General features: G+C 41.4%; 1 protein-coding gene across 5 annotated transcripts in view; it reads right to left on the bottom strand.

The window, feature by feature from the left end:
• Window positions 1–24,812, bottom strand: part of ENPP2 (ectonucleotide pyrophosphatase/phosphodiesterase 2) — a 131,982-nt gene that overhangs the window by 84,217 nt on the left and 22,953 nt on the right. For 4 of the 5 annotated variants that reach the window (XM_055128711.1, XM_055128714.1, XM_055128712.1 and 1 more), the window contains exons 1-2: window positions 10,162–10,290; window positions 9,869–9,971 (exon numbers count right to left, since the gene is read on the bottom strand). In XM_055128711.1, coding sequence (XP_054984686.1) covers window positions 9,869–9,971; window positions 10,162–10,194 — 136 coding nt within the window. In that variant the 5' untranslated portion in view covers window positions 10,195–10,290. Of the gene's footprint in view, window positions 1–9,868; window positions 9,972–10,161; window positions 10,291–24,812 lie in introns of those variants that run through there. The other variant, XM_055128713.1, reaches the window with a different exon arrangement.

Here is a 24,812-nt window from a genome sequence, read left to right as displayed (position 1 = left end):
GGTAGAGAAAAGTGTTGTTCCTCCTAATCATGCTTTCTGGACTTTGGCAGGTATGCTAGAACATGTTCAAATGTGGAAAGGAATATGGAGATCTAGGTTTGCTTATACCTAGAAGAACCCCAGGTCTCCGTGAACAAGTTTTCTGGAAATGCTTTTAAAGTTTTTCACTCAATAAACTTTGGCATAATGTTAGTAGGACATGTGTGAATCCTACATGAAGAACCTTTTGAAATGCTACCACAAAAAAATTATTTTCAAAGACCTCATTAAATGGAAAGACATAAGATCAAGGAGGTAAAAATGTCAACTCTATTAAAATAAACCTGAAGGTTCAATGCAATCTTTAAAAAATTAGACAACTTTTTGGAAGTTATGAAACCATTAAAAATTTATCCAAATGGGCCTGAGGATGTAGCTCAATAATACAGCACTGCTTTGCATGTGTTGAAGCTCTAGGTTCAATTGCCAGGGTAAGGAACAAAACTAGGGTCAAATAAAAATTTATTTTACAATGTAACAAACCTGTTTAATTAGAGAAAAAAATCAAGGATTAATGTTTGTCTAAGGACTTCTAGGAGTACATTTCCCCAGTAATATAGATGCGGTAAAAATAAATAAATATATATATACATGAAAATAGAAAAAGCTCAAAGTTTTTATTTTCCTGTCAAGAGGGCAGGGTGGGGGATTGTAGGGACCCCGGAATACTGCTAGTAGAACTTGTGCTCCAACATTGTATGCCTGAAACAATTCTACTATGAAAGGCTTTATAAATCAGCATCTTAATTTAAAAAATAATAATAAAGAGCAAAATAAGTTTTAAAGGCTCAAAATAAAATAGTATATTAGTGACAGAAACATATATTCTGAAGCTTAATATTTAAACAGTTTGGTGCTAGAACATAAGCACATCTGTACTGGGTGGGGAACAAAATGAGGGTCAAATAAGAATTTATAATGTAAGTAACATATCTAATCAGGAAACAATGAAGAAGTAACCAGTAAGTGAAAGTAGAGTGAATTAGTATTTCATATAGAAAAATTAGTCAAATGACAAGTTAATTAAGCTTACAAAAACCCTCACTTACAAATAAAAAAATCATTTCCAAGAAATAAAAGTTTTATTTAAAAAAACAGAATTTTGGAGATCAACATTTTATGATATATGTGTATGTTTTACCTTGATATTGCAGTATTGACTTTATCTCTCATATGTATTTTTAAATCGTTTCCAAATATGCAAGCAAAAATCATTTTATGCATAAATGGGAAGCGTCTATTCCTAAAATGAATTGGTCAGGGCTGGAGAGATAATACAGGAGTTACAACACTTGTCTTTGCATATAGTCAATCCTAGACTGATCCCTAGCATTGCAAATAGCCCCCGGAGCACTGCTGGAAGTAAGCGCTACCACTGGGTATGGCCCCTACACCCCCCAAAAGAATGAGTCAGATCTGTCTAGGTTGATATATAAAGTTCTATGAAATACAGAAACAAATTTTTAGAAGCGCAAAATGTAGAATAGTAGTATAGTAACAAGCATTGTGTGCTATACACTGTGCAAAAAACAGAAATAAAAAAGAGCAATAAGGATGAGACCAATATAAAGTTTAAAATAGGCCAGGTCTACACAATGCCCAAAAGGAGAGAAAGAGAGAGAAAGACAGAGAGTGAGGGAGAGAGAGTGAGAGAGAGCAAAAGAAGCAAGAACACCTGCCATAGAGGCAGGCAGGGGGTGGGAGGTTGGGGGTGATGGGAGAGACCCTGGGGACATTGATGGTGGGAAATGTACACTGGTGGAGGGACGGATGTGGAATATTGTATGACTAAAATCCAATCATGAACAGCTTTGTAAGGGTCTGTCTCACAGTGGTTCAATAAAAAAAAACAAGTAAATAACAAAGAAGAACAGTAAGAATTAATAAATAGACCAGGTCTAGAGATAAGAAACAGGGAGGAGGTGGGGAAGAAAAATTGAGAAAGGGTGGGAGTGTATGCAACTTTTTATTTATTTATTTATTTATTTTGCTTTTTTAAAAATTTTATTTTATTGAATCACCATGAGATAATTACAAGCTTTCATATTTGAGTTACAATCACACAATCAAACACCCACCCCTCCACCAGTGCACAGTCCCCACCACAAACATCCCCGGTATACCCCCACTTCCCACCCTCCCCTGACACCCAAGAACCATAGATACAAGGGCCAGGAGGATTGCTCCATAGTTTGCTTTTTTCTGGCTGGGAGGAGGTTCACACCTGGCGATGCACAGGGGTTACTACTGGCTCATGCACTCAGGAATTACTCCTGAGTGCTTAGGGGACTATATGGGATGCTTAGGGGACTATATGAGGTGCTTAGGGGACTATATGGGATGCTGGGAATCAACCCAGGTCGACAAGTGCAAGGTAAACGCCCTTCCCACTGTGCTATTGTTCCACATATGCAACTTTTTAAAGGTACAGATATGAATAACATTGTTTTTCATTGTAAGAAACTTTATAGGAATTATACCTGGGGTGAATGACTGAGATGCAAAAAAACTCTTTCTACTTTTCTAAAGTTTAAAGTCTCTAATACTTGGGAACTAGAGAGAGAGTACAGTATAAGGTATCTGCCTTGCATGCTCCTGACCCACGTTTGATCCCCGGGACCCTACATGATTCCCTGAGCACTGCAAGAGTAAGAGTAATTCCTGAGTGTGAAGTCAGGAATAACCCCTGGGTGTGACCCAAAAACTAAAAAAATATATATTTTTTTAAAAATACTATAAAATTTTCAAACAAATTATTTCTTTTATTCTCTTGTTAAATTTATTTATGAAATTCTCATTTTTACCCATTAGCATGCTTCACTTTTAAAATCAAAAAATGAAAGCACCAGGAGAGTAACAGATGTTCGATGACATTTCTAAGTTCACTGAGGCCATTTATCTGAACATCCTGTTCATCCCTTATGCTTTGTCCTCTGTAAATTCAGAGGCACCCAATCCTTGCCTTTATGGCATCAGATCAGTTCAACTAAAACAAACAGATTCACTAGACCATGAGATGTGGATGTGGAACACTTTTGCGTGGTTGAGTCTGGGATGTTGAAATACATAGAAACCGCACTAGTTCAGTTTAGGAAATAATGTCAGGTTTCCAAAGCAGTGCCTTACCTCCGGTTCATAAACCACATTTCTCTATTGACTTTGGCCAACCTCTCAATAGCACACGCTGAACCATATGGAAATTGGAGGAAGAAACACTAAGAGTGCAAAGAGGGAAAATGGAGAAATTCTATAATAAAAGTTAGCACTGTAGCACTGTCCTCCCGTTGTTCATCGATTTACTCAAGCGGGCACCAGTAATGTCTCCATGGTGAGACTTGTTACTTTTTGGCATATCGAATACACCACGGGTAGCTTGCCAGACTCCGCTACTCTCAGTAGCTTGCTGGGCATTCCAAGAAGGACAGAGGAATCGAACCCGGGCAGGCTGCGTGCAAGGCAAACGCCCTACCCGCTGTGTGGAATCCTGCTTACAGAGAATCAAACAGCCCTCCAATGAATACTGAACAGTCTGCATTGCTGTTTGCTGCGTACATGCTAAATTATGCTTAGCACTGAGATAACAAAAAGAGAGCTACAGACACATTGTGGGGTTACTTTTGTGGGAGTCCCTTTGCACTGTCTCAGCACACATTTCAGACTTTCCTCCATCCATCTCCTTTGTGATCCTCTTATCACAATCTCCTCCATATTTCTTTTCTACTTTGGAAATACTTGCAAAATGTTTTAATCATTTACCTTTTCATCCTCAAGACTTTCAATATGACTCTTCCTATTTTCTTACAATACTAATCATTCTCTAAGTGTCCACTTTGTTTTAGAAAAAAAAAACTCCCTCAATTATAATCTTTCTTGTCAACCTTAAGACAGTGTTATTCAGAACAGCACTTACACAAAAATACAAAGATAATTTTGTAAAAGGTACACTCCAGATCGGTTAGTAACAGCTTTGAACAAGAGATAGTTCCAGGGTCTACGTAAAGCCCATACACACACACACACACACACACACACACACACACACACACACACACGTATAAACTCATTCTTACCTGAGTGGGATTTAACTATCAGTGACAAAAAGAGGACTGGAGAGATGAACTGAGTTGCATACTTCTTCAAATCCAGTTATCTCAAGAAATTTGAATTGCCACATCATTTCTTAAAAATGTGATGGTACAGGGGGAATGAGAGAAGCCCCATCAGAGCAGTTCTTGGGGCTCCAAAAGCCACTTCCAGTGATGCTTGGCCCTGCAGAGTGCTTTGGTGTTCAGCCCGGCTAAGTGGGACTGCTCAGGACCCTAGTCAGGCCACACCCACCCCAGTTGTATGCAGGGGAAGGGAGGGGAGAACATTTGGTGCAGGGGACAGAGATCAGGACTTGCCAACCCTGAGCAATCTCCTTCAGCACTCTTATAAATAAAGAGATAAGGCAGAACAATCAACACTTTGTCTCTCCCGGAGCTATCCAGACCCTGCCGTCTCCTTTCATTACAAGTTCCAGTCTCCATTCTTTTTGTATGAGTTCAACAATTCATCCCTCGTATTCTGGTTCCTCCATCTCAAGCCCACGGCCCAAAGTTCTCATCAAGCTAAAGACAGAATTTTAGTTCTCTCTTCACTGCACCTGATTCGAAGGTTTAAAAATGAAATGGTCCTCTAGCCTATTAGAAGTTTACTTCTACAATCTTCAAAGTTAAATCTAAACCTAAAGAAGGCTGAGGTGAACATTTCTGCTTTAAAATTTATGGAGAGGTCTGATGAAAACTGAAGGATCAGTAAACCTGCAGGAGCCCACCATTTTCATCTTAGATCATGAACACTATGAAAAAAGTTAAGAACAAACAAGGAAGATGAAACCAAAAGAAGCAAAACTTCAACAGGATTAAGTCAGAAATATGTACTATATATGTCAGAGGCTGGGAACTTCGTAAGAGGCAATATATTCGTAAGATTCTGTTTCTATTGCTGCCTTTATACTGCTTTCTTCTTAATTTCTTTTTTTTTTTTTTTAGTGGAGGGGGTCACACCTGGTGATGCTAAGGTGTTATTCCTGGCTCTGCACTAAGAAACTACTTCTGGTGGTGCTAGGGGGACCACATGGGATGCTGAAGATCAAACCTGGTCCAGCCATGTGCAAGACAAACACCCTATCCTACTAGCACTCCGGTCCTTGTAATACTTTTTTTTTTCTTCAAAGATTCAAGTTCTGGGGTTGAGAAATAGTACAGCAGGTAGGGTTCTTGCTTTGCATATGGCTGACCCAAGTTCAATCCCCAGCATCCCATATAGTCCCTTCAGCACCACCAGGAGTGATCCCTGAACACAGATCCAGAAGCCCTAAACACCAGCAGGTATGGGCCAAAAACAAACAAAAAAGATCTAAGTTCCTCAGCCAGAGAGAGAGGACAGTGGGTAAAGCACCTGTCTTGCAGGCAGCCAGCCGAGGTTTGATTCTGGTAATGTATATGATCTCCTGAGCACTGCCATACGTGTTCCCTTGAGCAGAGCCAGGAGTGATCCCTGTGGCCAAAATAGAAAAAAAAAAAGGCAGGGGCATTGCCTAAAAATGCATAAAAAGAAAAGATATTAGCTCCAAAATCTTGAAAAATAAATGTTATGTGTCTATACAAATTTTTTTTTAAATAGGGACTTAAAAAAATGATAAACACATCTATGCTTACACTTCTACATCCCTTCCATTTCACAGAATTATATTTTTATTGTTTAAAAAGTAACCAAGTTTTACTAATTTCATCCAAATTCATAATTCAAATAGAAACAAGGAATACATATATATACATATAATGTAAATGGAACCTTATTTCTAGAATATATAAAAGAAAAAAATTGGAACTATTTATCCCATGATATAAAGGTATTGCTGATTTAATTTAATACTATGGGAAAGGGTCTAATTCAGACTTGTAACCTAAGCGTTTCTTTAACCTAGACTTTTAATTGATATTTCTCTCTTAGTCCTACTGCAAAACAGAAACTTTAAGAGTATAATAATGCTACACTTCTAAGCTTCCTTTAACCAGGAAAACCATGAGCATTAGACTGCATAGTCAAATACCTATTAACCAGTAATTTACAAATTTGCAGATTTCCTCTGATCTTGAAAGCATTGGGTTGTTTCCATTTAAGAGCATCACTCCACAGGCAGAAAAGAGCGTCTAGGTAGGCGAGATGATGGCTCAAGGGGTCGGAGAGCATCAGTGCCAGCACAGTCCAGAATAACCTAACCAGCACTACCCAGAGTGACCACTGAGCAACACGATATGTGCTGTCCCCTGCCATCTCTGACACGAGTGCAATATCAAATTCACAAGCTTCAATGAAACAGACTCCACCATAACAGCCCAAACACATGCATTCAAAGGTACATGAGGGGGGTCAGAGTGATAGTACCAGGAGGTAGGGCATTTGCCTTGAACACGGCTGACCCAGGTTTGATCCCCGGCATCTCATTTGGTCCCCCAAGCACTGCCAGGACTAATTCCTGAGTGCAGAGCCAGAAGCAACCATTGGGCAATGTTGAGTGTGAAAAAAAGCCAAAAATAAATAACTAAATAAATAAAACTCGAAGGTCCATGAGTGCACGCATTCAGATACACATTCATCCTCTAGCGTATACATACATTTTTTTGCAGTCATGCAAGTCGAACATGGGGACGATATCAAATGTAAGGGTCAAAGACATCCAATTAAAAGGCACATGCTATTTAGATTTTGTTTCTGAAAATGAATTCCATTCATCTCATTTACCTGAGTATATTCAACCGAATTCTAATGAGCTCTGCTAGTTTCTTCTAATAAATCTTCAATGACCCTATCTGGTAGAAAAAGCTCCTTTCCACCATAACAACAGATTATGCGGTCCTTACAATAAATGCAGGTAAAAAGTGTGCTATTTAATTAGAACAGTATGTTTGTACTGCCGCAGCCTTGAAACTAGCTCTCCAGAATGAGATCTGAATTTGTGCCACATTCTCCATTATCACTGAGAACACTGAAGAAATACAATTTATTAAAGAAAAAACCGCATGCCCTAGGCATACGGGGTCTGGCTCTGCCCAGCCTGAAGCAGCCATATAGTAATATCTGTTCCTTCTAGTGAATAAAATCTTTTTTTTTTTGGCTTTTTGGGTCACACCCGGCAATGCACAGGGGTCACTCCTGGCTCTGTACTCAGGAATTACCCGTGGCGGTGCTCAGGGGACCCTATGGGATGCTGGGAATCAAACCGCAGTCGGCAGCGTGCAAGGCAACTATCATTCCAGCCTGAATAGAATCATCTTGCGGCACTGAACCTACAACAGGCAATGATTCTGGAGCACAGGCACGGCTACCTCTCCTACTACCTAGTTCTACACAGATAGAAGTTTCATCCAATGTTTTCCGGTTGAAGGTGTTATGGAGAGCCAGAATAACCAACTACACGCGTTCAGATGGGAACCTTTTGCTAGACACAGGCAGTGTTTAAAAAGATCGAAATGCTTAAACTCTCTGCAACGTACAATCCTTCAGTTTCCAAAATGCCTCTCTGATCTTTATTCAGGTATAATCAATACAGTAACAGCCAATCAGCAACAGCTGTCACTGTCACTGTCATCCCATTGCTCATCGCTCATGGATTTGCTCAAGCGGGCACCAGTAACATCTCCATCCTGAAACTTGTTGTTACTGTTTTTGGCATATGGAATATGCCACAGGTAGCTTGCTGTGGGGGCGAGATACTCTCGGTAGCTTGCCGGGCTCTCTGAGAGGGGCAGAGGAATCGCGGGCAAGGCAAATGCCCTACTCACTGTGCAACAGCTACAAAAGGAAAATTAGCGTTAAATATGCTCAGGAATACCAAATTGCTAAAATTCGGGGATTTTTTTGAGAGGGGGGAGCCACACCTTGCAGTGCTCAGGGAGCACTCCAGGCCGTGCTTGTGGGACCATATGGGGCGTCAGGAATCCAACCCAGGATCAGCCGCGTTCAAGGCAAGCTGCCCTGCCCACTGTACTATCTCTCCAGTTCCGTGAATCTCAATCATAAAGGCATCCTGTCCCAAAAGTAAGGTTCATATAATAAATCTGGGGAGCGGGTAGAGGGCACCCCTGGTGGTGCCCAGGGCTCACTCCCTACTGTGTTTTCAGGGAATCATTCCTAGGAGGACTACACGGTATGCTGCGAATCGATTTCGCGTCCACTGTGTGCAAGGCAAACGCTCTACCCTTGTCCTATTGCTCCAGGCCCAGCACCAACAGGTTTTGTAAGATACCATAAAGACCATAAAGTCATCATTGATTTCACTAATTCAGGAAGCAAGTATTTTTGGTATATTATTAGATTTATAATATTTTAGATTTATAGTGTGAAAGGTGAATGACTTCGTTTTACACACCCATTAAAGAAACTGCTTTTAATATAGGTTTCAGCAATTGTAATAGGTTAGAACAAATCAGGGGGCAAATTCCCTTTAGGTTCATCAGAAAGAGCCCGCCTGAGGCTCTGAAACTGTTAGCGTGCCCACGTGACCGTGCTGAGGCTGCTCCCCACCCCCACCCCGCCCCTCCAGGGTGCGCTGGTGATGGGCGTTAGACTCTCTGGGACAGGAAAAAGAGCTCTTTGAAGAGAGCATTTGTTACCAATAAAAACAGGATTCTCCAGCCAGCGATCTCTTCTTCTATCCCTCCCCACGACAGGACAGTTGTTTCTGTCCTCTCTCAGCTCACTTGGAACGCAGTTTTATCATCAATTTTCTCTTTTTTTTTTTTTTACCCCAATCCCGCCCCATTTCAACTCACTCAGCTAACTTAAGCCTTTCAACTTTCAGGCACGATTCCACAAAATGTAACTTACTTGAGGTCAGGAAGACTTAAGCCATCCACGTTGCCGTCCTAAGTAAATATAAGCTCAGGCTGGCTAAGGTGATACATTTCAGTAGTAGTCACACCAAGAAAGGCAGAAAAGGACAAATTCAGAGGAAGGCAGACAAACATGCTGAGCTGTCATGGAAAATCAAGAAAATATTGCCCTCTAGAGTAGCCATTACTTAATATGTAATTTTTTTTGTTGTTTATAAAACCACCAGCAGCTCCAATTTCCAGGAAATTAACCAACTCATTACTTAAGACCTGGTCAGTGAAGCCCCCTCCTTTTGCACAAGGAGCTCCTTTACCGTGCACTGTATTGTAAAAGGAAACTCTTTCACTTCAGTTCTAGTCCTTAAGTCAAGGGACACCATTAAAACTTACCTTCCCTTACACCGGTCCATACACCAGAGCGAGGGCAACGTGCGCAAGTCTATCTGGTGAGTTTTTAAAGGTTTTCTCTCTTGTCCAATTTCCTATTGTAGATACATCTTAAAACCGTACAGTCCTAAATTTGTGAAGTTTCACAAAGACAGTAAGTACACTACCTTCTCACATCCATTTCTCATTTTTACCTATGTCGGAAACGTTCTGGAGACTAAACACTATATCCTATATCATATAAGAACAAACAAAATTCGTGTTTCCAATATCAAACCAGTACCTGTTCTTGCTATTTTATAGTCTTGTCTATGAACAATAATTTTACTTTTGCATATGTAAATTTCAGAGCATGGAGATTTAAACAGTCAGTCTGACGCCTAAATATTTTCTAATTGAAATCATATTCTCTCACCTGAATTATAGTTTATTGTAGTCCAAATTCATCGAGGAGTAAATTACATTGCAAGATCATTTTAAAAGTGAATTTTTTCATGAACTTCTCTTTCCTTGTGTATAATGTTTTGAAAGGATTGAAAAGGGCAAGAGTTTTGCCCACTTACCTGTAGGAGGGCCTTCGTGAAATCCTTCTGACCTCTTCACTCGATTTGCTGCAAATCCTAAGCAGATATTGATTCCAACAGCAAAAGTGAACAGGGATATGACCTAAGGAATGAAGAGCTTGAGTTGTCAAATGCAGCTGAACTAGACGAGAGCAAATTTTATGAAAGCAATTCAAATGACTTCCACACCATCGCCCAGTCCAACGTGAACCCCCCCAAATACTGCCTTGCTTTTTTACAACAACAAGGTGGGGGAAACAATTCAAGAGCAGACACTGACATCCTCCTCCTACCTGCCCCAGCCGGAATGAGCGTCTCCGCGCCATCGCGGAGAGTTCTTAGAAAACCTTTTTCAGTGTTTGCTCTTTTGCCCACACTGAATGCACTGCTATTGGGGGCTCTGAGTTCAGTCTATTAACTACAAGTAATCCCACCTGGGAGATTGACAGGCAGCTCTGATTCGCCCAAAGCTTGATTTCATCACAGTTGGTTCACAAATCACAGCTCTGAGACGAACAGGCTAGAAACATCACCCTCCTTCTCTCCACCCCCTGATCGCTCCTTCCCCTCACCCCCCCCTACACACACACACACACACACACACACACACACACACACACACACACACACACGCTTTCATGTGGTTCCCCCGCGAATATGAGGCTGTGCCAGTAACAGAGCATGTTCATCTTCCTACACACACACACACACACACACACGTACGTATGCGCGCGCGCACGGACACACACACACACGGCCTTTAAAAAGAAAGCAAATGTGTTTTATCTGATGCAAATGAGACAGCACTGAAAAAGGATTCCTACCAACCCTGCAAATTCAAAGGTTTACAGTGTAGTCATCCAAGATAGCCAAGCTCAGAATTTGATTTCTTTTTCTTTTCTTTTCTGCTCTATCTTTCTCTCTCGCTCTCTCTCTCTCTTTTTTTTTTTCTTCAAGGCGGGACGCTTTATCATCTAAAGACCTAATAACTTTCCCTATCTCTCCCATCTTTATTTTCCGGGTGGTTTACACAATCCTGTCCCTATTGTCTCCGTCTCAGCTACTCCTGACTCCTCAAATATTTCTCTTGAAGAAACCGTCCCCGATTGTAACGAACACAAGAGCGAGCATTATTTCCCCACCCCCCCACCCCCTGTGGTGCTGTCGGAGTTTAGAGAAGTAATTTGTAGCAAAACACTGGGAATGCCAGCTAAGCAGAAGGTCCCTCTGCCCCAGAGGAGGGACAAAATAGCTTCAGTTTCTGTCTCTGCTTCCCGGAACGCCGGCCGCGCGGGTGTGGGATTTTCCTGCGGGGGGCGGTGGGTGGGGAGGTGAGAGCTGGAATGGGAAACTGTAGGTGACTGGACTTAGGAAGAAAATCTCCACCGGCAGCCGGGATGTAAAATCAAAGAACTAAGAACTCTTTTCCCTAGTTGCTTCCCACCTAAATTTTCATCTGGCCACCAAGCAGAGAGTCCTCTGAGGCTATTGTGAATGATAATGCTTCTTTTTCTCTAAACTATTTGCCGATGGGGACCAAGTCTTCTCAATCTGAATAGCATTTAAATATTCTACTAGATTAGGACTCAAATGAGGGGAAAGGATTGACTTTGTTTTTTTCCGTCTCTCCAAACAAACCCTTGACCACAATTTTTGCAAAGCGCATGTGTGATTACACAAATACTGAACTGACCACGCGACAAATTACTAACGGGACAGTGGCTCTGCTCAAATAAACCATGATAGCACAAATGCAAGAACTGGTTTCTAGCCGATTGCACAGTAGACCTGGGTTTCATTACACAGTGGAGAATTTAGGAACAGTTACTTGAGAACAATATGCAATGCCAAAGTTTAAGCTGTCTTTCTAAAATGCTTTCCACTTTATACTCTTGCAAGGAAGGCAGCTTTATGAGTTTTTCTATGTATGTCTCTTGCTTCAATGTACCATACTGAAATGATTTGGACTTGGGCATTTAACAAAGCTTATGAAAGATGCAAGCTCCATGAAAGATTTCACTACTGTTTACATTAACTCTCAACATATAGGTTTGTTTTTCAAAGAGATACACTATAACCCAAAAAAGGGGAACTAGAAAGGCAGCTCTATGATTTCCCCCATCTGCCACATGTTCCAAATACTCAGAAACAAAACAAAACAACCTACATCTCTCCAGTCTTCCCAGCCCAGTCAGGAGCCAGCGACTTAGATTCTGTTTGGCTTTTTGGTTACAGAAACCCAGCTAAAAGCAATGAAAAATAAATAAATAAAACTCAGAAGAGAGCATCACCGCCCCCCCACCCCTCCTTTTTTTTTTTTTTTTTTGACATGCAGAGTGGCTATTCAGGAGGGGAAATTTTATGTGTAATAGTCAAATGGATCTGTAATTGTACTTGTACCAATTACCTAAGAAGATGGAGCTCAGGCACTATTTCTGTAAGCCATCCTGCCAAAGAACTAGAGCATCTGCTGAGTTGTTATGCATATGGAACTCATTAATGTACACAAGTGCACATGTGCACATACAGACACGCCCATGATCCAACCACTATTATACAGAATTCAGCTACAAAACTTCATTATAAATGTAATTGTTGGGAGGGTGACTATCAACCCTACTTCGGAGTCAAATCGAATTCCAAATCCAATCACTTATCATTACCTGAAACCAAGAGAAAACTAAGTCAAATATTGCATAATATGGGTCTAGAAACACAACTTTGAGGCTAGAGCGATAGTATCAGCGGGTAGACTGTTTGCCTTGAACACTGCCCACCCAGGTTCTATCCCTGGGTGCATAGATATGGTCCCCTGAGCACCGCCAGGAGTGATTCCTGAACGTAGGATCAGGACTAAGCACTGAGGATTGCCAGGTGTAACCCAAAAGCCAAAAAAGAAAAAAGAAAACATAATAAAAGAAAGACAGAAAGAAAAGAAAATAGAAACACAACTAACTGGAAATGACTGGACAATGGCTGAACCTTCTATAAGAAAACAAAATGAAGAAAATTTTCTCTGCTATAATGTTTAAGATTTGGGCATAAGGTCAGAACTGGCTGGGTCAGTAAATAAGAAAAAGATATGAGAAAGGCTGAAACGAACTTGCAGCAAGGTTTATTAATGCAACCATATTTCAGAGAACACTGCCCCCTGGCAGAAGAAAACCCAGAACTGTGAGCAAATCTTCGAACATCTAAAGTCTTAGACATCACCCAAAGTTCCCAAGTGTTGGGGGAGGGGGCAGGCCATAAGAATCATTCTGGGGGCTGGAGTGATAGCACAGCGGGTAGGGCATTTGCCTTGCACTTGGCCGACCCGGGTTCGATTCCCAGCATCCCATATGGTCCCCTGAGCCCCGCCAGGAGTAATTCCTGAGTGCAGAGCCAGGAGTAACCCCTGAGCATCACCAGGTGTGACCCAAAAAGTGAAAAAAAAAAAAGAATCTCTCTGAAGACTTGTTTAAAATACTGATGCTACATGGAATGTATCATGTTAAGTGAAATAAGTCAGAAAGAGAGGGACAGACATAGAAAGATTGCACTCATCTGTGGAATGTAAAGTAAAAGAATGGGAGGCCAAGAGCTGTGGAGATAAGTACCAGGAGGTTTGCTCCATGACTTGGAAGCTGGCCTCACATGCTAGGGGGAAAAGTAGCTCAGATAGAGAAGGGAGCACCAAGTAAAGGGTGCTTGGAGAACCCATTTGGGATGGGAGATGCGGGCTGAAAGTAGACTACAGACCAAACACGATGGCCACTCAATACCTCTATTGCAAACCACAACACCCAAAAGGAGATAGAGAACGAAAGGGAATGCCCTGCCACAGAGAAGAGGGGTTTGGGGGGGACACTGGGATCAGTGGTGGTGGAGAATGGGCACTGGCGGAGGAATGGATACTCGATAACTGTGTGACTGGAACACAAACAAGAAAGTTTATAACTCTGTAACTGTACCCCAAGGTGATTGACTAATAAAAAATATAAAATAAAATAAAATGCTGATACTTATCAGATACACCCTAAGATTCTGATTCACTAGTCCTAGGGGGCAGGAAGAAGCAAGGGGATCTGAAGGGTCAAAGAAGAACTGGTACAATGGGCTATTCTGATGCACTACTATTCTGGTATCAGTACTATAAGGATCACATTTAGAGAAACAGCAAGAAAATCAATTATTCTGCATTCTCCATATAAGCCCTTAAATAAAGACTCTCTTGGTCTATTTCATAATGTAATTTTAATAAATGATAAAGTGTATTCACTATTAATTGAATATTAAAATTTAGATTTACTCCTGATGAACCATCTCAGCGCCTCGGTGAGACCATCTCCAAAGCATCAATAGCAGAGTCTCCTTAGTGACTCTGCTCATGATACAAAGCAGCAGTGTGTGTGGCTTAATTGCCATACAGTAGTTGCATTTATACAAATGCACAGTCTATCTTTTCATGAAATGACTCTGTGAATCTTTGTTCCCAAGCCTTGATTAAGGTAAGAGGGCTTGAGGTTAACAGGGAGATTTTAAAGATTTATAATTGAGGGTTCTCATTCTTGCCTCTTGCGGTAATTATGAAATTTTCATGAACTTCTTCAAACTTCTTCAAATTTTATATATAGCTAGTTTCTCATTATGTAGAATGGCCCACATAATTGTGCCTTGCCTTAACCCTATACCCAGAATACTCATGAGATTGTGATATTCAACCACCTGACTTTCCTGAATCTTTTAGCAGTAGCTATATACCATACAGTAAGAAAGTGAGAAAACAGCGCCCAAGTATATTCTTCCTATTCTGTTTTAAACTCTTTGAACTGAGTCAGTTTTTGAAAATCTGCAGCAGTTGAGGGTGAATAGAATGTTTAGAAATGTTTGAAATAAAACCTTTATATTCTTTGTAGATAGAATTTACTGATATAAAATGAGCCAAAATGAGCTTCCATATGACTCAGCAATATCACTTCTGGGACTATACCTTGGGGCCCAAAACACACAGCAGAAATGCCATCTGCACTTTTATGGTCATTGCACTATTCACAATAGCCAGAATCTGGGAACAATCTGAGTGCCCAAGTACAGATGACTGGATAAAGAAACTGTGATACGTCTACACATCAAAATACTATGAAGGCACCAGGAAAAACGAAGTCATGAAATTTGCTTGTAAATGGATGGACTTGAAGAATAATATGCTGAGTGAAATGAGTCAAAAGGAGAGAGACAGACATAGAATGATTGCATTCATCTGTGGGATATTAAAAAGTATGGGACTAATACCCATAGAGAGTAGAACAAAGGCCAAGGGGAACTGGTTCATGAATGGAAACTTGCCACAAGTGGAAGGACGTGGGGAGGGCAGTTAGGATAGAGAAGGGACCACTATGCCAATGATGGTTGGAAATGATCTCTCTGGACATGATTTGAGTGCTAAGAGTAGGTAAAGGGCTGTTCCTTTACCTGCTCTCATGGAAACCTGTCAGTACCTGTATTGCAAACCATAATGCTCAGAAGAAAAGAGAGAGAGAAAGAAGAAAAGTGCTGCCAGGGAGGCAGGCCAGTGGGGTGGGGGGGGGGGATGTTGGCAGGAGGGAAACTGGGGACTTTGGTGGTGGTAATGCACATTGGCGAAGAGAATGGGTATTGGAACATTGTATGACTGAAACTCAATCACGAGCAATTTTGTAGTTGCATATCTCATGGTGATCTATTAATTAAGAAAAAGAAAAAGAAAAGAAATTGAGCCAAAATATTCTGATGGCTAATAAAGGAATAAGCTGGCTCGCTTGCTCCCACAGATGTGTAGAAAATAGGCCCCACTTAAGATTCTAAACCACAGAAGCAAAATTTCTGGGTAATTTATGATCCCAGGGGTTTCATCTGTGGAGAAAAAACATATTGCCTATTCAAATGCAAACAGAGCTCATGATCATAGCCATACACAATTGAAATCCAAAATCAACACCGTACATCTTGCAATGGTTTCAATTTATGTTATAATCTTGGATGCATCGCTCTTATTTCCAGTGGAATATGAACATGGCCCCCTCTGCACTGGAACAGTCTCCTTTCTCTATGAATATTCTTTTCATTGCACAGTATTCATTGGACCTTTTAGTATAAAAAGCTCTATTCCAGGCACTCGTACTACATAAAGAGTAAAACTCAACAGTCTCTGCCTTCTGTAGGAGTCAAACAGACACGGGACAAATGTAAACTTGCAACTATGGGAAGTATGGAGGTGTAAAGGTCACTGGTGTAATCACATAGTTCGGGTTTGACTTAATCGGGAGTCAAGAAAGACTTTGTAGAGTGTCAATGAAGATGTGTTTGAGGGATAGGTGGGAGTAAATAAATAAATGACTCTGAGCAGAGGAAACAGGATATGCAAAAATTGCTTAGAGAGGAGAGATACCGTCCACCCACGAGAAAAGGAAGGCCGTTTAACTAGTGCAGGAAGAACAAAAGCGCAATGGAGTGAGTGAGGCTGGAGACCTCCGAGAGACCAGTTCCTGAGGGACTTCATCAGTCATGGTAGGCGGTGCTGTCTTTATCCTCACGACAGTGGAAAACTATAAAAGGATTTAAGCAGGTAAGAGTTTAATCAAATTTTGAAGCATAAATCTCTGGTCAAAGCATGAACTGGAGGGAATCAGGAATGACTCAAAAGATTGCTTTGGGAATGATGGCTGTAACCCAGATCAAAGATGAGGAAACCTCCGGGGTGGGTAAAGAGAAAGAAAACTGGAGTTAGAAAAAGGATTTGACACTGAATTGAGAGTGAGGCGTGAGATGCAGGAAAGTGGTGAATGGGATCCCAGCATTCATGACTGCCGGACAATGATGCCAAAATCTGTTCTCAGTAAAAATCACTTCTTAAGGGGCTGGAGTAGGTAGGGTAGGGTGTTTGCCTTGCACGTGGCCGACCCGGGTTTGATTCTCAGCATCCCATATGGTCCCGCAAGCATTGCCAGGAGTAATTCCTGAGTACATGAGCCAGGAGTAGCCCCTGTCCATCAGCGGGTATGACCCAAAAAGAAAAAAAGTCACTTCTTAAATGTTATATTTGAAGAAAGACATATAGATAAATGTTCCATTTGGTAATACTCTAAAATTAAACTAAGGGTTATTACTAGTAGCTTTAAAATTCTGGTAAGTGGTTTTAAAATCATGAGACAAAAACGCATTTATATTAGACATTAAAAAGTAAAACACTGGGCTGGAGAGATAGCACAGCGGGTAGGGCGTTTGCCTTGCACGCGGCCGACCCAGGTTCAAATCCCAGCATCCCATATGGTCCCCTGAGCACGGGCAGGGGTAATTCCTGAGTGCAGAGCCAGGAATAACCCCTGTGCATCGCCAGGTGTGACCCAAAAAAGCAAAAAAAAAAAAAAGTAAAACACTGATAAGAACCGATACTAGGAGAACCAGAAAGATAGACAGTAGATAGGGTGCTTGTCTTGCATGCAGCCAGCCCTGGGTTCCATCCTTAGTAACCAAACCCTGTCAGGAGTGATCCCTGAACACAGAGCCAGGAGTAATCCCTGAGCACTGCTGGGTGTGACCTAAAATCCAAAAACCCAAACATGAACAAATGAACAAAAAGAAATCCAGATAACATACTTGCTCTTAGTCAAAAGACCGAGAAGTAAAATAAGTCAGAAAAAGATAATGTATGATTTTACTCATATGTAAAATACATGAAGAAAATAAAGGGGTGAGATAAAATAAAATGAACTTGCAAACTTGAAAACAAATTTACTTATAGTCGAGGTTAATTTTTCTTATTATTACAGGGACTACTCCTAGTAGTATTCAGGCTGGTGATACCCAAGGTTCACTGGAGCTGCTCCCACTGTACTAAGGAATTGTTCAAATGTAGTTCTAAACATTTTAGGGTTAACATCGGTTTGTCCTTTCTCCCTGCCCGCCCCCTCCCCACCGCAAGGAGCTTATGTTTATTGAGTTACAGCCATCACAGTGCTCCCGAGGCACTCCCATTCCTCTATCTTTATCTTTAACTTCTCCTTTATGCTCTGCTTCCCCTATCTATTAATCACTATATCCCCAAATCAGACCCGTTACATGGAAAGTCAGATTCTTCTGAGGACTCTAGACTTTGTGTTTGTAAGTGATATGTTGCTTTTCTCTTTCCTTTATGACTTTTGCATACTTTAGAGCAATGTCCTTTTTATATAGTGAAAGCTCTGCTTTTATAACTAGGGAGTCAATTGACTCTGGACCATATTTACTTGTGGGCATCTGTCATAATTACTAACAAGCCTCAGTTGCCCTTCATTCCTAACACCCCAAAAGTAAGGTCCCAAATGAAGGACTTGGGACCCAGGGCAAGTCATAAGCTACCCAGACATTGAAAAGGGGTAAGCTGTAAGCTACCCTGGTATTGAAAAGGGCCAAGCCCATATAAGTTAAAACCACAGTCATGGAGAAACTTCATCATGATTCAAAAAGAAGTCACTGGATAAAGATCCTACAGGGGTTAGGAAAGACTAACCTGACCTGAGGACAGTAGTCTGATATATATATATATATAATACATATATATTACACATATATGGCTCATGTACTCAGGAATAAATATATACATATATATTCCATATATCTCACTATATATATCTCACTATATATCTATATATCCCATATATCTCACTATGTATATATATCTCACTATATATATCCCATATATCTCACTATATATATCCCATATATCTCAGTATATATATATATATATATATATAGTGAGTTGTCCACAGGAGAACTACCCTTTAAGCTTAATATATCTCTTACTGTGTCCATACAAAATGACTAGAAATAGTATTAAGAAGTAAATTTAAGGGGCTGGAGCGATAGCACAGCGGGTAGGGTGTTTGCCTTGCATGCGGCCGACCCAGATTTGATTCCCAGCATTCCATATGGTCCCCTGAGCACCACCAGGGGTAATTCCTGAGTGCAGAGCCAGGAATGACCCCTGTGCATCGCCCGGTGTAACTCAAAAAGAAAAAAAAAAGTAAATTTAAGATGACTTAAATTTAAGATGATTTAAATGGATACTGGCTAAGAAAAGCGAGGAAGTAATACACCTTAGCTGGAATTCCATCCTTGAGCATATCTTTTAGCAGGATGAGGTTCTATCCTAAAAGAGCTTCCCCTGGAGGAAAGGTGTGCCATCTGTGCATTGTGCAACCATGGCTAAGTGTGTTTGCTACTCCCAACCCTTAATGATTGCTCTATAACGAATGCTGTGAGTCTGGAATGGGGCGAGACTGGAGTAAATGGGGATTGATTACCAACCAGCCCGGCAGCTTCATTCCCTCCTTCGTTTGCCTGCTGCTGTGGGCTGGCCGGGTTGGGGAGGGTGCTCTTGGCCACTGAACGCATGCCTTTGAACTCACAGTCATGTCAGGGATCAAACCCAGGGCCTCGTGCACACACAGCACACTCTCAGCTCTCTGGGTCACTTGCTGAGAAATTACTGTTAAGTCCACCTGCAGATGAAGAAATGATTCAAAGAATGTGTGACATCCCCAAAGTGGTGAAAGAAATGATTGAGCCAGGAGTAAAACCAGCCCTCCTCGGCCAGCTAAGTCCCCTTCCACTGTACTATCACACCACAATCCTCCATTCAACTCCACATGAAATGGGACTAGAACAACAATGTAGCAGGTAGGAAGCTTGCCTTGCACACAGCTGACTCGGGTGCAATCCCCAGCATCCCATATGGTATCCCATACAGCATCCCAGCATTGCCAGGAGTAATTCCTGAGTTTGAAGCCAGGAGTAACCCCTGAGCATCACCAGGAGTGGCCCAAAAGACAAACAAATGAAAAAATCAACTCCACGTGAGATTCACAGATCAGCTCACTGTCGCAAATTCCTTTCTTCTAACAAAACCCAAAAGACGCTTTGTGGTCTATTACAATCTTTACACTTCTTACCAGACTCCATGACTACAGATTCTAGTCATAAAATACTGCCTTGCCCATCACTTACCAGAGCTGGGTGAGGGTAATTTGTATTCAAATTGTCTTCTTTAGCGATTACTTGAAGAGTCATTCCTTTGTCTTCATCTCTTAACTGTTCTTCAGGTTTGCTCTCTCTGCTTCCTTCAAACACCGTTTCTTTTTTTTTCTTTCATTTTTTTTTTATTGAATCACCGTAGGATACAGTTACAAGTTTTCATGTTTGAGTTACAATCATACAATGTTCAAACACCCTCCACCAATGCACATTCCCCATCACCAGTCTCCCCAGTATACTCCCCTGTCTCCCTGACAGACAATTTCCCCCATACTCTCTCTCTACTTTTGGGCATTATTGTTTGCAGTACAGATGCTGAGAGATCATCACTTTTGGCTTCTTTCAGCACACATCTCCCATCCCGACTGATCCCTCCAACCATCCTTTTCTTAGTGATCCATTCTTTATTCCAGCTGCCTTCTCCCCCAGCTCATGAGGCAGGCTTCCAACTATGGAGCAATCTTATTGGCCCTTGTAAACATCGTTTCTTTTGTTTAATTTAGTTTTGTTTTTTGCTACCACACCAGATGATACTCCTGGTTTGCTCCTGGTTCTGCAGTCAGGAATCGCTCCTGACTGGGCTTGGGGTGGTGGATGGGGACCACCATATCGGGTGCCAGGGGATGAATCCAGGTCAGCTGCTTGCAAGGTAGCACTTACCACTGTGCTATCGCCCAGCCTTCAAACACCATTTCATTTTTATCCTTGCTTATTTAACCCATACATCATAGCCCAGAAAACCATGCCATAGAATATAAATCTGGTTATTTTCCTCCCAAATTTAAAATCTTCCCACAATTCCCTATCCATGCAATTCTCAAAGGACAGGGACTAGCAAGACCAGAATTATCTCAAAATTCTCCTGTTAAAATCGAGAGAGTTACAAATCCTTGGGTTCTACCTCAAACCTTGGGTAGAATCAAAAATTAGGGCAAAGAGGGAGCTCCAATTCTGTTTTAACAAGTTCAACAGATTCTGAAGCAAGTGTGAGAATCACTTACCAAGAGGATAAAATCCAAATTGCTTAATAAGGCATGTAACCCTAAATCCTAATTTAAGCTCCCTGGATTCAGAGCCTACCTCCACCATGGTTTAACTACAAAATCATATTTGACCCCTAGGTGAACACCCTTTTCATCTCAAGACTTGGTTTTCTCCTCTGTACCCAGGTCATAGGATTCATAAGAGTATTACATGAAATAATCCAAATAAATTGCCTAGCACAATGCCTGGCACAGAATGATGCGTCATAAATGCTAAGTTTTTCTTAATTAGAGAAATATTTGCTATTACTTGATTAAATTGTGCTCTCTCATACCTACATTCCTTAATAAATGTTTGGGGTTTTGTTTGGTTTAGTTCATCTACAAAACTCTTTTCTTTTTTAATTTCCTTTTTGGGTCACATCCGGCAATGCTCAGGGGTTACTCCTGGCTCTGGACTCAGGAATGTCTCCTGGCAGTGCTCTGGGGACATACGGTATGCCGGGGATCAAATCTGGGTCAGCCACATGCAAGGAGAACACCTCACCTGCTGTTCTATCACTCTGGCCCCAACCTTCCTCCTTCTAATCTCTGTGAAAACTCCAGCCAGTTGGTCCCCTCCCTGCCAGTTGCCCAAGCTCAGTTCTCCAGCCCCATCTCTCAGACAGTTTCTTGGCCCTTAACTCCTTTTCTTTCCAAATGCTGCACAAAAGTTTTGTCTGTCTTGTAGCCTTCCCCAAGTCCACCATTTTTGGAGCCCCCCACACAACTGTACAACACAAGGGGGCCAGAGCGATAATATAAGGGGTGCAGCATTTGCCTTGCATACAACAAGTCCTTGTTGGATCTCTGGCACCACATACATGTTTTTGAGCACCGCCAGGCATCCCTCTTGAGTGCAAAGGAGGAACAGCCTCTAAGAACAGCTGCATAAAAATGGCTAACATCTCCTTGGATTTGTCGATACGAGTAGTTGCTGTTCCAGCAATAAGAACATCATTTTCCAGAGAAGAGGAGGCAGTAGCAAAGGGATGCCAAGCCCTAGAGTTTAGGCTTAGCTAACCTGAATTTTCCACTTTCAAGCATGAGTTTCTTGTTTCACTTTCCTAAAGTTCCGAATTTCTTTTAACAGAAAAAAAAAGATAATTTTTTCACATAAGGTTAATAAAAAATCAAATGATACCATGCATTTTAAGCAAGTAGCTCAGGGCATGAATCATAGAAAACACAAAAATGCAGGATTTGTTAGCCATGATAATTAGCCATAATTTGACAGTTGGGTAGAGAATTCATCACTGCCAATCATTTAACAAAATCTAGGTCACTATTAGTGACCCTGGCTTATTGGAAAATTTCCTTTACTCTTTGTTTATTTATTTTTGAGTCTCCTCAGTGTTGTTTAGGGCTTACTCAAGGCTCTGCGCTCAGGGGTCACTCCTGGTAGGCTTATGTGCAAGGCAAGTATAGAGTTAGGAATAGCCACTGAATACTTGGTATGTCCTGAAACACTGCTACTATCAACCACCCCCAACCCCAATACCTAAAAGAGACCTGGACACAGAAGACTAGAATGACAGCACAGAGGGCAGTGTGTTTGCCGTGCACGCAACTGACCAGGACTCTACCCTCAGCATCCCGTATGATCCCCCAAGCACCATCACGAATGATCCTAAGTGTAGAACCAGGAGTAACACCTGAGCACTGCTGGATGTCACCCAATACCCAAACAACCTCTCCCCCAAAAAAGAGTTGGGCATGTAAAAATCTAGCCTCAGGAGAAATAGAGCAGCACTTCTTTGGCAATATATGACATATCGCTATTTGAGATGACCGGAGAAAGCTTTGACAGCACAGGGTTCACTCACAATGACAAAGAACCAGCTTATGGACATTGGAAAGCCCCCAAAATTTAAGCTTCAGCTCAACAAATTGGTTTGAACTTAAATCTATAAGGAAGTTGATATTTGCTGCGGGAATATCATCATCACATGCTTAGCAGTACACTGGTAGCCCCTGAGGGAGGAAGTAAAACTGCCTTTTTATGAGTTCAAAATATGAGCATGTGTCGAATGCGTTCCCCACCCCAGCCAGCCCATGGCGAGAGGGAATGAAGCCGCCAGGCTGGTTGGTAATCAATCACCATTTATTCCAATCTCTCCCCATTCCCAGACTCACTGCATTAGTTATAGAGCAATCATGAAGAGTTGGGGGCAGCAAATAGCAGCAGTTGCACAACACACTGCTGTCTAGCCCTTCCTTCAGGGGAAGCTCTTCTAGGACAAATCTCACCCTGCAAGGAGATGTGCCCAAGGGTGGAATTCCAGCTAAGGTGTATTACTTTCCCTTTCCTTAGCCATTATCCATTTAAACAATCATCTTACATTTACTTTTTAATAATATTTCTAGTCATTTTGTATGGGCACAGTAAGAGATATATTAAGCTGAAAGGGTGGCTCTCCTGGGGACATTTCGCTATATATCAGGTGAGACATTCCTAACCCCAGCAGGGTCTTTATCCAGTTACTTCTATTTGGGTCATGACAGAGTTTGTCCATGACCATGCTCTTAACTTACTATGCTTTATGGCGCTTGGCCTGTCCCTTTTCAGTGCCAGGGCAGCTCACAGCTTGTCTCTTTTCAATGGCTGGGTAGCTTATGGCTTGCCCTGGGTCCATCCAAGTCCCTCATTTGGGACCTTCCTTTTGCGGTGTTAGGAATGAAGGGCAACTGAAGGTTAAGTGCAGTAAATATGACAGATGCCCAGAAGTAAATATTTTTCAGGTCAATTAACTCCCTAGTTACAAAAGCATAGCATTAACTATCTTCCTGTGTCTATACAAAGAGGACATTGCTCAAAGTAAACTATGCAGAGGACATAAACCAAAGAGAAAAGCAATATTTCACTTGCGCGTACAAAATCCGGAATCCTCAGAAGAATCTGACTTTAGAAGTCACAGGATCTGATTTGGGGATATAGTGATTAATGGATAGGGGAAGCAGAGCACAAAGGAGAAGTTAAAGATAAACACAGAGGAATGGGGATGCCTTGGGAGCACTGTGATGACAGTGACTCAACCTAGGCACCCTGCAGCGAGGGAGGAAGGACAAACCAAAGTTATCCAATACCTTTTCTGTGATTTCTTCTTGCAATCTATAGTTAGAGACATTCAACAAATTAGAAGAAGAGATGAACTTCTTCTGCCTGAAAAAAGACTTCTAGGAAAACAGACACAGCTAAAATCAGACATCATGAGAATACTTTCCCCACCAAGATCAGAAACAGACAGAATGTCTCCATGTAATGCTGAAATTCTGGCCAGGATGATTAAGCAAGAAAAGCATCCAAATTGTGAAGGAACAAATAAAACCATGTCCAGAGATGGCATTATTTGGTATATAGAAAATCATAATAAGGGGCTAAGGTGACAGTACAGCGGGTAGGGCATTTGCCTTGCACATGGCTGAACCGGGTTTGATTCCCAGCATCCCACATGGTCCCCTGAGCACTGCCAGGAGTAATTCCTGAGTGCACAGAAGTAACCCCTGTGCATCGCCAGGTGTGATCTAAAAAGAAAAAAAAACACATAATGAATAAAATCTATTAGAACTAATTAATGAGTTCAAGGAGGTTTTATGATACAATATCAATATTAAAATCTGTTAATTTTAGAAACCCCAGCAACAATAGCGAGTTATGTGTTGAAACATAGAATGTAACCAAGATAAAGCGTAAACAAAGTGAAACTTATCACTTACAAGGGCGGGGACTGGGGGGGCGGGAGGGGGAGGGAGGTATACTGGGGTGGTTGGTGATGGAATAGGGGCACTGGTGAAGGGAAGGGTGTTTGAGTATTGTATAACTGACATAATCCTGAGAACTATGTAACCCTCCACATGGTGATTCAATAAAATTTAAAAAATAAAAAAGA

Source organism: Sorex araneus, chromosome 2 (genome assembly GCF_027595985.1).
Source record: "Sorex araneus isolate mSorAra2 chromosome 2, mSorAra2.pri, whole genome shotgun sequence".
Taxonomy (NCBI): Eukaryota; Metazoa; Chordata; class Mammalia; order Eulipotyphla; family Soricidae; genus Sorex; species Sorex araneus.
This window is presented reverse-complemented; position numbering and strand designations above follow the sequence as displayed.